We start from the raw sequence: 14,372 nt of genomic DNA on the forward strand, positions 1-14,372 counted from the left end.
AAATGCTAAAATGTTATTGAACTTGGACTAACAACTTCAGGGAATAAGCAGCCTTTCTGATGGAGGTTACCACTCAATACCTTTTACTTTGAATGCATACAGCAGAGGTTGATCTGGAAATTAAGATCGGGAATGATGTTATTTATTTGGACTAGTAGCCTCGGACAACAAGTTTGATTCTTGGGTCTGCATATCCTTCCTTTGTCTCGTTAACAGGGGCATTAACTCATCTGCAACAAATGTTTTAAGACTTTGATGAAAGGATCGGAGAAAGAAATTCAGAGTAAATGTAAATAGTTGTACAATTAAATAGCTCACTAGGGTCTTGGTGATGTCCAGTTTAAGTGTAGGGAAACGGATATTGCATTACTATGAAATTTTAGATTTCTCCTTGGTGGAGAAAGCCAACACTCACAGGAAATCTGTGAAAGAAGTCAGTTAGAAAGTTGCTAGTTAACAACCATGACTAGGTTTCAAACGATTCATTTACGCATTTATTAGTAGAATAATTGGCAGCAAAACATATTCAAAACCTATAAGTTTTAATTTACTCAGAGTTGTTACCTTTAAACACAGTCGGGGTTCCAATAAGGGATGAATTATAAACAAGCATGGATTTGTCAGCCAATCCAACAGCAAGCAGCTTCCCATCTCCTGAAAAATACCATCACATTAGAATGCTTCAGCTGTATTCTTGGTAAAGGTTGTTGTAATGTCCAACTAAGCATTTCAAATTTATGTTCTTAAATTGATTTTCCGAGACAGGCCAATATGGGTATCACACATGCACACAACATCGACATGCTCTTTCAGGTTTTTGTTCATTGAATTACTATCCAGTTAATTAGCACAATGTTCTCCATATAGGTTGTGCTCAATGGTTTTATGTTTGTAAATTAGCCAGCTTTAAAGGCCAACCATTAAAGAGATCACTAACCAATACATTTAATCGTTCTGAGGAAAGGTCATTCAAACCGAAATGTTAACTCTGATTTCTATTTACAGACAGTGCCAGACTTGCTGAGATTCTCCAGTAATTTCTATTTTTGTCTCTGAACTACAGCATCCACAGTTCTTTCAGTTTCTAATATATTTAATTCAGTAGAAAGACAGCGCTTGATTCAAGCAAGCTAATCCCAACTATTCATACGGTCCTCAATTATCTTGATAAGGTTGGACATGGAAACAATAAATCCAGAATGAGAGAACGCTGTTAATAAATCAGGGGTCACCCATTTAGAATAGAGATGAAGTTATTTTTATCTCGGAGGGTTAAGTGGTGTTGGAACTTTTCTTCTCAAAAAGCAAAGGAAGTGGGGACAGTGAATATTTTTAAACAGATCGGCAACCAATCCACACCAGCCAACATGCGACCAATCCAGAACCAGTCACTGTGCACCCAGACCAGGGCTGATCACTGTGCACACAGTCCAGGACCGACCACTGTGCACCCAGTCCAGGACCGACCACTGTGCACCCAGTCCAGGAACGAACACTGTGCACCCAGTCCAGGACCGACCACTGTGCACCCAGTCCAGGACCGACCACTGTGCTCCCAGTCCAGGACCGACCACTGTGCTCCCAGTCCAAGACTGACCACTGTGCACCCAGTCCAACATCGCCCACTGTGCATCCAGACCAGGATCAGCCACTGTGCTCCCAGTCCAAGACTGACCACTATGCACCCAGTCCAACATCGCCCACTGTACATCTAGACCAGGATCAGCCACTGTGCTCGCAGTCCAGGACCAGCCACTGTGCACCCAGTCCAGGACCGACCACTGTGCACCCAGTCCAGGACCGACCACTGTGCACCCAGTCCAGGACTGACCACTGTGCACCCAGTCCAGGTCCAGCCACTGTCAACCCAGTCCAGGACCAGTCACTGTGCACTCAGTCCAGGACCGACCACTGTGCACCCAGTCCAGGACCAGTCACTGTGCACCCAGTCCAGGACCAGTCACTGTGCACCCAGTCCAGGACCAGTCACTATGCACCCAGTCCAGCACCACCCACTGTGCACCCAGTACAGGTCCAGCCACTGTGCACCCAGTCCAGGACCAGTAACTATGCACTCAGTCCAGGACCGACCACTGTGCACCCAGTCCAGGACTGACCACTGTGCACCCAGTCCACGGCTGACCACTGTGCACCCAGTCCAGGACCAGTCACTGTGCACCCAGTCCAGGACCAGTCACTATGCACCCAGTCCAGCACCGCCCACTGTGCACCCAGTACAGGTCCAGCCACTGTGCACCCAGTCCAGGACCAGTAACTATGCACTCAGTCCAGGACCGACCATTGTGCACCCAGTCCAGGACTGACCACTGTGCACCCAGTCCACGGCTGACCACTGTGCACCCAGTCCAGGACCAGTCACTATGCACTCAGTCCAGGTCTGACCACTGTGCACACAGTCCAGGATCGACCACTGTGCACCCAGTCCAGGACTGACCACTGTGCACCCAGTACAGGTCCAGCCACTGTGCACCCAGTCCAGGACCGACCACTGTGCACCCAGTCCAGGATTGACCACTGTGTACCCAGTCCACGGCTAACCACTGTGCACCCAGTCCAGGACCAGTCACTATGCACTCAGTCCAGGTCTGACCACTGTGCACTCAGTCCTGGAGTGACCACTGCGCACACAGTCCAGGATCGACAACTGTGCACCCAGTCCAGGACTGACCACTGTGCACCCAGTCCAGGTCCAGCCAAAGTGCACCCAGTCCAGGACCAGTCACTGTGCACTCAGTCCAGGACCGACCACTGTGCACCCAGTCCAGGACCGACCACTGTGCTCCCAGTCCAGGACTGACCACTGTGCACCCAGTCCAGGAATGACCACTGTGCACCCAGTCCTGGATCGACCACTGTGCACCCAGTCCAGGACTGACCACTGTGCACCCAGCCCAGGACCAGTCACTGTGCACTCAGTCCAGGACCGACCACTGTGCACCCAGTCCAGGACCAGCCACTGTGCACCCAGTCCAGGACCAGTCACTGTGCACTCAGTCCAGGACCGACCACTGTGCACCCAGTCCAGGACTGACCACTGTACACCCAGTCCAGGATCGGCAACTGTGCACCCAGTCCAGGGCTGACCACTGTGCACCCAGTCCAGGTCCAGCCAAAGTGCACCCAGTCCAAGGACCAGTCACTGTGCACTCAGTCCAGGACCGACACTGTGCACCCAGTCCAGGACCGACCACTGTGCTCCCAGTCCAGGACTGACCACTGTGCACCCAGCCCAGGACCAGTCACTGTGCACCCAGTCCAGGACCGACCACTGTGCACCCAGTCCAGGACCAGCCACTGTGCACCCAGTCCAGGACCAGTCACTGTGCACTCAGTCCAGGACCAGTCACTGTGCACTCAGTCCAGGACCGACCACTGTGCACCCAGTCCAGGACTGACCACTGTACACCCAGTCCAGGATCGGCAACTGTGCACCCAGTCCAGGGCTGACCACTGTGCACCCAGTCCAGGTCCAGCCACTGTGCACCCAGTCCAGGACCAGTCACTGTGCACTCAGTCCAGGACCGACCACTGTGCACCCAGACAAGGACTGACCGCAGTGCACCCAGTCCAGGACTGACCACTGTGCATCCAGTCCAGGATCGACCACTGTGGACCCAGTCCAGCACCGCCCACTGTGCACCCAGTACAGGTCCAGCCACTGTGCACCCAGTCCAGGACCAGTCACTATGCACTCAGTCCAGGACCGACCACTGTGCATCCAGTCCAGGACTGACCACTACGCTTCCAGTCCAGGACTGACCACTGTGCACCCAGACCAGGTCCAGCCACTGTGCACCCAGTCCAGGACTAGTCCCTATGCACTCAGTCCAGGCCCCACCACTATACACCCAGTCCAGGAGACAGACCAATGCGCACCCAGTCCACGACCAGCCACTGTGCACCCAGTACAGGTCCAGCCACTGTGCAGCCAGTCCAGGACCAGTCACTATGCACTCAGCCCATGACCGACCACTGCACACCCAGTCCAGGACTGACCCATGCGCACCCAGTCCAGGACTGACGACTGTGCACACAGTCCAGGATCGACTACTATGCACCCAGTCTAGGACTGACCACTGTGCACCCAGTCCAGCATCACCCACTGTGCAGCCAGTCCAGGACCAGCCACTGCGCACTCAATCCAACACCACCCACTGTGCGGCCAGTCCAGAAACAGCCACTGTGCACCCAGTCCAGCACTGCCCACTGTGCGGCCAGTCCACGACTGACCACTGTGCACTCAGTCCAGCACTGCCCAATGTGCAGCTGGTCCAGGACCAGCAACTGTGCACTCAGTCCAGGACCAACCACTGTGAACCCAGTCCAAGTCCAGCCACTGTGCACCCAGTCCAGCCAACATGCGACCAATCCAGAACCAGTCACTGTGCACCCAGATCAGGGCTGATCACTGTGCACCCAGTCCAGGACCGACCACTGTGCACCCATCCAGGAACGACCACTGTGCACCCAGTCCAGGACCGACCACTGTGCACCCAGTCCAGGACCGACCACTGTGCTCCCAGTCCAAGACTGACCACTGTGCACCCAGTCCAACATCGCCCACTATGCATCCAGACCAGGATCAGCCACTGTGCTCGCAGTCCAGGACCGACCACTGTGCTCCCAGTCCAGGACTGACCACTGTGCACCCAGCCCAGGACCAGTCACTGTGCACCCAGTCCAGGACCGACCACTGTGCACCCAGTCCAGGACCAGTCACTGTGCACCCAGTCCAGGACCAGTCACTGTGCACCCAGTCCAGGACCGACCTCTGTGCACCCAGTCCAGGATCGACCACGATGCACCCAATCCAGGACCGACCACTGTGCACCCAGTCCAGGACCGACCACTGTGCTCCCAGTCCAGGACCAGCCACTGTGCACCCAGTCCAGGACCAGCCACTGTGCACCCAGTCCAGGACCAGTCACTGTGCACCCAATCCAGGACCGACCACTGTGCAGCCAGTCCAGGACCAGTCACTGTGCACCCAGTCCAGGACCGACCACTGTGCACCCAGTCCAGGATCGACCACTATGCACCCAGTCCAGCTCCAGCCACTGTGCACCCAATCCAGAACTGACCACTGTGCACCCAGTCCAGGACCGACCACTGTGCACCCAGTCCAGGAACGAACACTGGGCACCCAATCCAGGACCGACCACCGTGCACCCAGTCCAGGACCAGCCACTGTGCACCCAGTCCAGGACCAGTCACTGTGCACCCAATCCAGGACCGACCACTGTGCAGCCAGTCCAGGACCAGTCACTGTGCACCCAGTCCAGGACCGACCACTGTGCACCCAGTCCAGGATCGACCACTATGCACCCAGTCCAGCTCCAGCCACTGTGCACCCAATCCAGAACTGACCACTGTGCACCCAGTCCAGGACCGACCACTGTGCACCCAGTCCAGGAACGAACACTGGGCACCCAATCCAGGACCGACCACCGTGCAACCAGTCCAGGACCAGCCAGTGTGAACGCAGTCCAGGATCAGCCACTGTGAACCGAGTCCAGGACCGCACACTGTGAACCCAGTCCAGGTCCAGCCACTGTGCACCCAATCCAGCACCGCCCACAGTGCACCCAGTCCAGGACCGACCACTGTGCACCCAGTCCAGGACCGACCACTGTGCTCCCAGTCCAAGACTGACCACTGTGCACCCAGTCCAACATCGCCCACTATGCATCCAGACCAGGATCAGCCACTGTGCTCGCAGTCCAGGACCGACCACTGTGCTCCCAGTCCAGGACCGACCACTGTGCTCCCAGTCCAAGACTGACCACTATGCACCCAGTCCAACATCGCCCACTGTGCATCTAGACCAGGATCAGCCACTATGCTCGCAGTCCAGGACCGACCACTGTGCTCCCAGTCCAGGACCAGTCACTGTGCACCCAGCCCAGGACCAGTCACTGTGCACCCAGTCCAGGACCGACCACTGTGCACCCAGTCCAGGACCAGTCACTGTGCACCCAATCCAGGCTCAGCCACTGTGCACCCAATCCAGGACCGACCACTGTGCACCCAGTCCAGGACCGACCACTGTGCACCCAGTCCAGGACCGACCACTGTGCTCCCAGTCCAGGACCGACCACTGTGCTCCCAGTCCAAGACTGACCACTGTGCACCCAGTCCAACATCGCCCACTGTGCATCCAGACCAGGATTAGCCACTGTGCTCCCAGTCCAAGACTGACCACTGTGCACCCAGTCCAGGACCGACCACTGTGCACCCAGCCCAGGACCAGTCACTGTGCACCCAGTCCAGGACCGACCACTGTGCACCCAGTCCAGGACCGACCACTGTGCACCCAGTCCAGGACTGACCACTGTGCACCCAGTCCAGGTCCAGCCACTGTCAACCCAGTCCAGGACCAGTCACTGTGCACTCAGTCCAGGACCGACCACTGTGCACCCAGTCCAGGACCAGTCACTGTGCACCCAGTCCAGGACCAGTCACTGTGCACCCAGTCCAGGACCAGTCACTATGCACCCAGTCCAGCACCACCCACTGTGCACCCAGTACAGGTCCAGCCACTGTGCACCCAGTCCAGGACCAGTAACTATGCACTCCGTCCAGGACCGACCACTGTGCACCCAGTCCAGGACTGACCACTGTGCACCCAGTCCACGGCTGACCACTGTGCACCCAGTCCAGGACCAGTCACTGTGCACCCAGTCCAGGACCAGTCACTATGCACCCAGTCCAGCACCGCCCACTGTGCACCCAGTACAGGTCCAGCCACTGTGCACCCAGTCCAGGACCAGTAACTATGCACTCAGTCCAGGACCGACCACTGTGCACCCAGTCCAGGACTGACCACTGTGCACCCAGTCCACGGCTGACCACTGTGCACCCAGTCCAGGACCGACCACTGTGCACCCAGTCCAGGACGAACACTGGGCACCCAATCCAGGAACGAACACTGGGCACCCAATCCAGGACCGACCACCGTGCAACCAGTCCAGGACCAGCCAGTGTGAACGCAGTCCAGGATCAGCCACTGTGAACCGAGTCCAGGACCGCACACTGTGAACCCAGTCCAGGTCCAGCCACTGTGCACCCAATCCAGCACCGCCCACAGTGCACCCAGTCCAGGACCGACCACTGTGCACCCAGTCCAGGACCGACCACTGTGCTCCCAGTCCAAGACTGACCACTGTGCACCCAGTCCAACATCGCCCACTATGCATCCAGACCAGGATCAGCCACTGTGCTCGCAGTCCAGGACCGACCACTGTGCTCCCAGTCCAGGACCGACCACTGTGCTCCCAGTCCAAGACTGACCACTATGCACCCAGTCCAACATCGCCCACTGTGCATCTAGACCAGGATCAGCCACTATGCTCGCAGTCCAGGACCGACCACTGTGCTCCCAGTCCAGGACCAGTCACTGTGCACCCAGCCCAGGACCAGTCACTGTGCACCCAGTCCAGGACCGACCACTGTGCACCCAGTCCAGGACCAGTCACTGTGCACCCAATCCAGGCTCAGCCACTGTGCACCCAATCCAGGACCGACCACTGTGCACCCAGTCCAGGACCGACCACTGTGCACCCAGTCCAGGACCGACCACTGTGCTCCCAGTCCAGGACCGACCACTGTGCTCCCAGTCCAAGACTGACCACTGTGCACCCAGTCCAACATCGCCCACTGTGCATCCAGACCAGGATCAGCCACTGTGCTCCCAGTCCAAGACTGACCACTGTGCACCCAGTCCAGGACCGACCACTGTGCACCCAGCCCAGGACCAGTCACTGTGCACCCAGTCCAGGACCGACCACTGTGCACCCAGTCCAGGATCGACCACTGTGGACCCAGTCCAGCACCGCCCACTGTGCACCCAGTACAGGTCCAGCCACTGTGCACCCAGTCCAGGACCAGTCACTATGCACTCAGTCCAGGACCGACCACTGTGCATCCAGTCCAGGACTGACCACTACGCTTCCAGTCCAGGACTGACCACTGTGCACCCAGACCAGGTCCAGCCACTGTGCACCCAGTCCAGGACTAGTCCCTATGCACTCAGTCCAGGCCCGACCACTATACACCCATTCCAGGAGACAGACCAATGCGCACCCAGTCCACGACCAGCCACTGTGCACCCAGTACAGGTCCAGCCACTGTGCAGCCAGTCCAGGACCAGTCACTATGCACTCAGCCCATGACCGACCACTGCACACCCAGTCCAGGACTGACCCATGCGCACCCAGTCCAGGACTGACGACTGTGCACACAGTCCAGGATCGACTACTATGCACCCAGTCTAGGACTGACCACTGTGCACCCAGTCCAGCATCACCCACTGTGCAGCCAGTCCAGGACCAGCCACTGCGCACTCAATCCAACACCACCCACTGTGCGGCCAGTCCAGAAACAGCCACTGTGCACCCAGTCCAGCACTGCCCACTGTGCGGCCAGTCCACGACTGACCACTGTGCACTCAGTCCAGCACTGCCCAATGTGCAGCTGGTCCAGGACCAGCAACTGTGCACTCAGTCCAGGACCAACCACTGTGAACCCAGTCCAAGTCCAGCCACTGTGCACCCAGTCCAGGACCAGCCACTGTGCACGCAGTCCAGCAGTGTCTCGGAGGGTTAAGTGGTTTTGGAACTTTTCTTCTCAAAAACCAAAGTAAGTGGGGACAGTGAATATTTTTAAACAGATCGGCAACCAATCCACGCCAGCCAACATGCGACCAATCCAGAACCAGTCACTGTGCACCCAGATCAGGGCTGATCACTGTGCACCCAGTCCAGGACCGACCACTGTGCACCCATCCAGGAACGACCACTGTGCAGCCAGTCCAGGACCAGTCACTGTGCACCCAGTCCAGGACCGACCACTGTGCACCCAGTCCAGGATCGACCACTATGCACCCAGTCCAGCTCCAGCCACTGTGCACCCAATCCAGAACTGACCACTGTGCACCCAGTCCAGGACCGACCACTGTGCACCCAGTCCAGGAACGAACACTGGGCACCCAATCCAGGACCGACCACCGTGCAACCAGTCCAGGACCAGCCAGTGTGAACGCAGTCCAGGATCAGCCACTGTGAACCGAGTCCAGGACCGCACACTGTGAACCCAGTCCAGGTCCAGCCACTGTGCACCCAATCCAGCACCGCCCACAGTGCACCCAGTCCAGGACCGACCACTGTGCACCCAGTCCAGGACCGACCACTGTGCTCCCAGTCCAAGACTGACCACTGTGCACCCAATCCAACATCGCCCACTATGCATCCAGACCAGGATCAGCCACTGTGCTCGCAGTCCAGGACCGACCACTGTGCTCCCAGTCCAGGACCGACCACTGTGCTCCCAGTCCAAGACTGACCACTATGCACCCAGTCCAACATCGCCCACTGTGCATCTAGACCAGGATCAGCCACTATGCTCGCAGTCCAGGACCGACCACTGTGCTCCCAGTCCAGGACCAGTCACTGTGCACCCAGCCCAGGACCAGTCACTGTGCACCCAGTCCAGGACCGACCACTGTGCACCCAGTCCAGGACCAGTCACTATGCACTCAGTCCAGGACTGACCACAGTGCACCCAGTCCAGGACAGACCACTGTGCACCCAGTCCAGGACAGACTACTGTGCACCCAGTCCAGGTCCAGCCACTGTGCAGCCAGTCCAGGACCAGCCACTGTGGACTCAGTCCAGCACCACCCACTGTGTAGCAAGTCCACGGCTGACCACTGTGCACCCAGTCCTGCACCGCCCACTGTGCAGCCAGACCAGGGCCAGCCACTGTGCACCCAGTCCAGCACCACCCACTGTGCAGCCAGTCCAGGACCAGCCACTGTGCACCCAGTCCAGGTCCAGCCACTGTGCAGCCAGTCCAGGACCAGCCACTGTGAACCCAGTCCAGGACAGGCCACTGTGCACCCAGTCCAGGTCCAGCCACTTGCACGCAGTCCAGGACCGACCACTGTGCACCCGGTTCAGGACCAGTCACTATGCACTCAGTCCATGACCGACCACTGCGCACCCAGACAAGGACTGACCACTGTGCACCCAGTCCAGGATCGACCACTGTGAACCCAGTCCAGGACCAGTCACTATGCACACAGTCCAGGACGGACCACTGTGCACCCAGTCCAGGACCAGCCACTGTGAACCCAGTCCAGGACCAGCCAATGTGCACCCAGTCCAGCAGCGTCCACTGTGCAGCCAGTCCAGGACTGATCACTGTGCACCCAGTCCAGGATCGACCACTGTGCACCCAGTCCAGGACTGACCATTGTGCAACCCAGTCCAGGATCGACCACTGTGCACCCAGTCCAGGACCGCACACTGTGAACCCAGTCCTGGTCCAGCCACTGTGCACCCAATCCAGCACCGCCCTCCGTGCACCCAGTCCAGGACCAACCTCTGTGCACCTAGTCCAGCACTGCCCACTGTGCACCCAGTCCAGGACCGACCACTGTGCACCCAGTCCAGGACCAGTCACTGTGCACCCAATCCAGGCTCAGCCACTGTGCACCCAATCCAGGACCGACCACTGTGCACCCAGTCCAGGACCGACCACTGTGCACCCAGTCCAGGACCGACCACTGTGCTCCCAGTCCAGGACCGACCACTGTGCTCCCAGTCCAAGACTGACCACTGTGCACCCAGTCCAACATCGCCCACTGTGCATCCAGACCAGGATCAGCCACTGTGCTCCCAGTCCAAGACTGACCACTGTGCACCCAGTCCAGGACCGACCACTGTGCACCCAGCCCAGGACCAGTCACTGTGCACCCAGTCCAGGACCGACCACTGTGCACCCAGTCCAGGATCGACCACTGTGGACCCAGTCCAGCACCGCCCACTGTGCACCCAGTACAGGTCCAGCCACTGTGCACCCAGTCCAGGACCAGTCACTATGCACTCAGTCCAGGACCGACCACTGTGCATCCAGTCCAGGACTGACCACTACGCTTCCAGTCCAGGACTGACCACTGTGCACCCAGACCAGGTCCAGCCACTGTGCACCCAGTCCAGGACTAGTCCCTATGCACTCAGTCCAGGCCCGACCACTATACACCCATTCCAGGAGACAGACCAATGCGCACCCAGTCCACGACCAGCCACTGTGCACCCAGTACAGGTCCAGCCACTGTGCAGCCAGTCCAGGACCAGTCACTATGCACTCAGCCCATGACCGACCACTGCACACCCAGTCCAGGACTGACCCATGCGCACCCAGTCCAGGACTGACGACTGTGCACACAGTCCAGGATCGACTACTATGCACCCAGTCTAGGACTGACCACTGTGCACCCAGTCCAGCATCACCCACTGTGCAGCCAGTCCAGGACCAGCCACTGCGCACTCAATCCAACACCACCCACTGTGCGGCCAGTCCAGAAACAGCCACTGTGCACCCAGTCCAGCACTGCCCACTGTGCGGCCAGTCCACGACTGACCACTGTGCACTCAGTCCAGCACTGCCCAATGTGCAGCTGGTCCAGGACCAGCAACTGTGCACTCAGTCCAGGACCAACCACTGTGAACCCAGTCCAAGTCCAGCCACTGTGCACCCAGTCCAGGACCAGCCACTGTGCACGCAGTCCAGCAGTGTCTCGGAGGGTTAAGTGGTTTTGGAACTTTTCTTCTCAAAAACCAAAGTAAGTGGGGACAGTGAATATTTTTAAACAGATCGGCAACCAATCCACGCCAGCCAACATGCGACCAATCCAGAACCAGTCACTGTGCACCCAGATCAGGGCTGATCACTGTGCACCCAGTCCAGGACCGACCACTGTGCACCCATCCAGGAACGACCACTGTGCAGCCAGTCCAGGACCAGTCACTGTGCACCCAGTCCAGGACCGACCACTGTGCACCCAGTCCAGGATCGACCACTATGCACCCAGTCCAGCTCCAGCCACTGTGCACCCAATCCAGAACTGACCACTGTGCACCCAGTCCAGGACCGACCACTGTGCACCCAGTCCAGGAACGAACACTGGGCACCCAATCCAGGACCGACCACCGTGCAACCAGTCCAGGACCAGCCAGTGTGAACGCAGTCCAGGATCAGCCACTGTGAACCGAGTCCAGGACCGCACACTGTGAACCCAGTCCAGGTCCAGCCACTGTGCACCCAATCCAGCACCGCCCACAGTGCACCCAGTCCAGGACCGACCACTGTGCACCCAGTCCAGGACCGACCACTGTGCTCCCAGTCCAAGACTGACCACTGTGCACCCAATCCAACATCGCCCACTATGCATCCAGACCAGGATCAGCCACTGTGCTCGCAGTCCAGGACCGACCACTGTGCTCCCAGTCCAGGACCGACCACTGTGCTCCCAGTCCAAGACTGACCACTATGCACCCAGTCCAACATCGCCCACTGTGCATCTAGACCAGGATCAGCCACTATGCTCGCAGTCCAGGACCGACCACTGTGCTCCCAGTCCAGGACCAGTCACTGTGCACCCAGCCCAGGACCAGTCACTGTGCACCCAGTCCAGGACCGACCACTGTGCACCCAGTCCAGGACCAGTCACTATGCACTCAGTCCAGGACTGACCACAGTGCACCCAGTCCAGGACAGACCACTGTGCACCCAGTCCAGGACAGACTACTGTGCACCCAGTCCAGGTCCAGCCACTGTGCAGCCAGTCCAGGACCAGCCACTGTGGACTCAGTCCAGCACCACCCACTGTGTAGCAAGTCCACGGCTGACCACTGTGCACCCAGTCCTGCACCGCCCACTGTGCAGCCAGACCAGGGCCAGCCACTGTGCACCCAGTCCAGCACCACCCACTGTGCAGCCAGTCCAGGACCAGCCACTGTGCACCCAGTCCAGGTCCAGCCACTGTGCAGCCAGTCCAGGACCAGCCACTGTGAACCCAGTCCAGGACAGGCCACTGTGCACCCAGTCCAGGTCCAGCCACTTGCACGCAGTCCAGGACCGACCACTGTGCACCCGGTTCAGGACCAGTCACTATGCACTCAGTCCATGACCGACCACTGCGCACCCAGACAAGGACTGACCACTGTGCACCCAGTCCAGGATCGACCACTGTGAACCCAGTCCAGGACCAGTCACTATGCACACAGTCCAGGACGGACCACTGTGCACCCAGTCCAGGACCAGCCACTGTGAACCCAGTCCAGGACCAGCCAATGTGCACCCAGTCCAGCAGCGTCCACTGTGCAGCCAGTCCAGGACTGATCACTGTGCACCCAGTCCAGGATCGACCACTGTGCACCCAGTCCAGGACTGACCATTGTGCAACCCAGTCCAGGATCGACCACTGTGCACCCAGTCCAGGACCGCACACTGTGAACCCAGTCCTGGTCCAGCCACTGTGCACCCAATCCAGCACCGCCCTCCGTGCACCCAGTCCAGGACCAACCTCTGTGCACCTAGTCCAGCACTGCCCACTGTGCATCCAGTCCAGGACCGCCCACTGTGCACCCAGTCCAGGGCCAACCACTGTGCACCCAGTCCAGGACCGACCACTGTGCACTCCGTCTAGGACCGACCACTGTGCACCCAGTACAGGTCCAGCCACTGTGAACCCAGTCTAGGACCAGTCACTATGCTTCCAGTCCAGGACCGCCCACTGTGCACCCAGTCCAGGTCCAGCCACTGTGCAACCAGTCCAGGAGACTGGCCAATGCGCACCCAGTCCAGAACCGACCACTGTGCACCCAGTCCAGGACTGACCACTGTGCGCCCAGTCCACGGCTGACCACTGTGCACCCAGTCCAGGACCAGTCACTATGCACTCAGTCCAGGTCTGACCACTGTGCACTCAGTCCAGGACTGACCACTGCGCACCCAGTCCAGCACCGCCCACTGTGCAGCCAGACCAGGGCCAGCCACTGTGCACCCAGTCCAGCACCGCCCACTGTGCAGCCAGTCCAGGACCGACCACTGTGCAGCCAGTCCAGGACCAGCCACTGTGAACCCAGTCCAGTACCAGCCACTGTGAACCTAGTCCAGGACCAGCCACTGTGCACCCAGTCCAGCAGCGTCCACTGTGCAGCCAGTCCAGGACTGATCACTGTGCACCCAGTCCAGGATCGACCACTGTGCACCCAGTCCAGTACCAGCCACTGTGAACCCAGTCCAGGACCAGCCACTGTGCACCCAATCCAGGATCGACCATTGAGCACCTAGTCCATGATCGGCCACTATGCACCCAGTCCAGGACCGCCCACTATGCACCCAGTCCAGGACCGCCCACTGTGAACCCAGTCCTGGTCCAGCCACTGTGCACCCAATCCAGCACCGCCCTCCGTGCACCCAGTCCAGGACCGACCTCTGTGCACTCAGTCCAGCACCGCCCACTGTGCAGCCAGTCCAGGACAAGCCACTGTGCACCCAGTCCAGCA

The 14,372-nt window shown here is 58.9% G+C and overlaps 1 protein-coding gene across 8 annotated transcripts in view; it reads right to left on the reverse strand.

Annotated features, from left to right (window-relative positions):
• Positions 1-14,372, reverse strand: part of wdr27 (WD repeat domain 27) — a 526,425-nt gene that overhangs the window by 451,226 nt on the left and 60,827 nt on the right. For all 8 annotated transcript variants that reach the window (XR_015758354.1, XM_087991151.1, XM_087991149.1 and 5 more), the window contains one exon: positions 565-654. Coding sequence is in view for 7 of the 8 variants with exons in the window: in XM_087991151.1 (XP_087847277.1) it covers positions 565-654 (90 nt within the window). In the remaining variant the exon portion in view is untranslated. The remainder of the gene's footprint in view (positions 1-564; positions 655-14,372) is intronic.

This window comes from Chiloscyllium plagiosum, unplaced genomic scaffold, assembly GCF_037043375.1.
Source record: "Chiloscyllium plagiosum isolate Xiang-an unplaced genomic scaffold, Cpla_swu_hap1 HiC_scaffold_10, whole genome shotgun sequence".
Lineage (NCBI taxonomy): Eukaryota > Metazoa > Chordata > Chondrichthyes > Orectolobiformes > Hemiscylliidae > Chiloscyllium > Chiloscyllium plagiosum.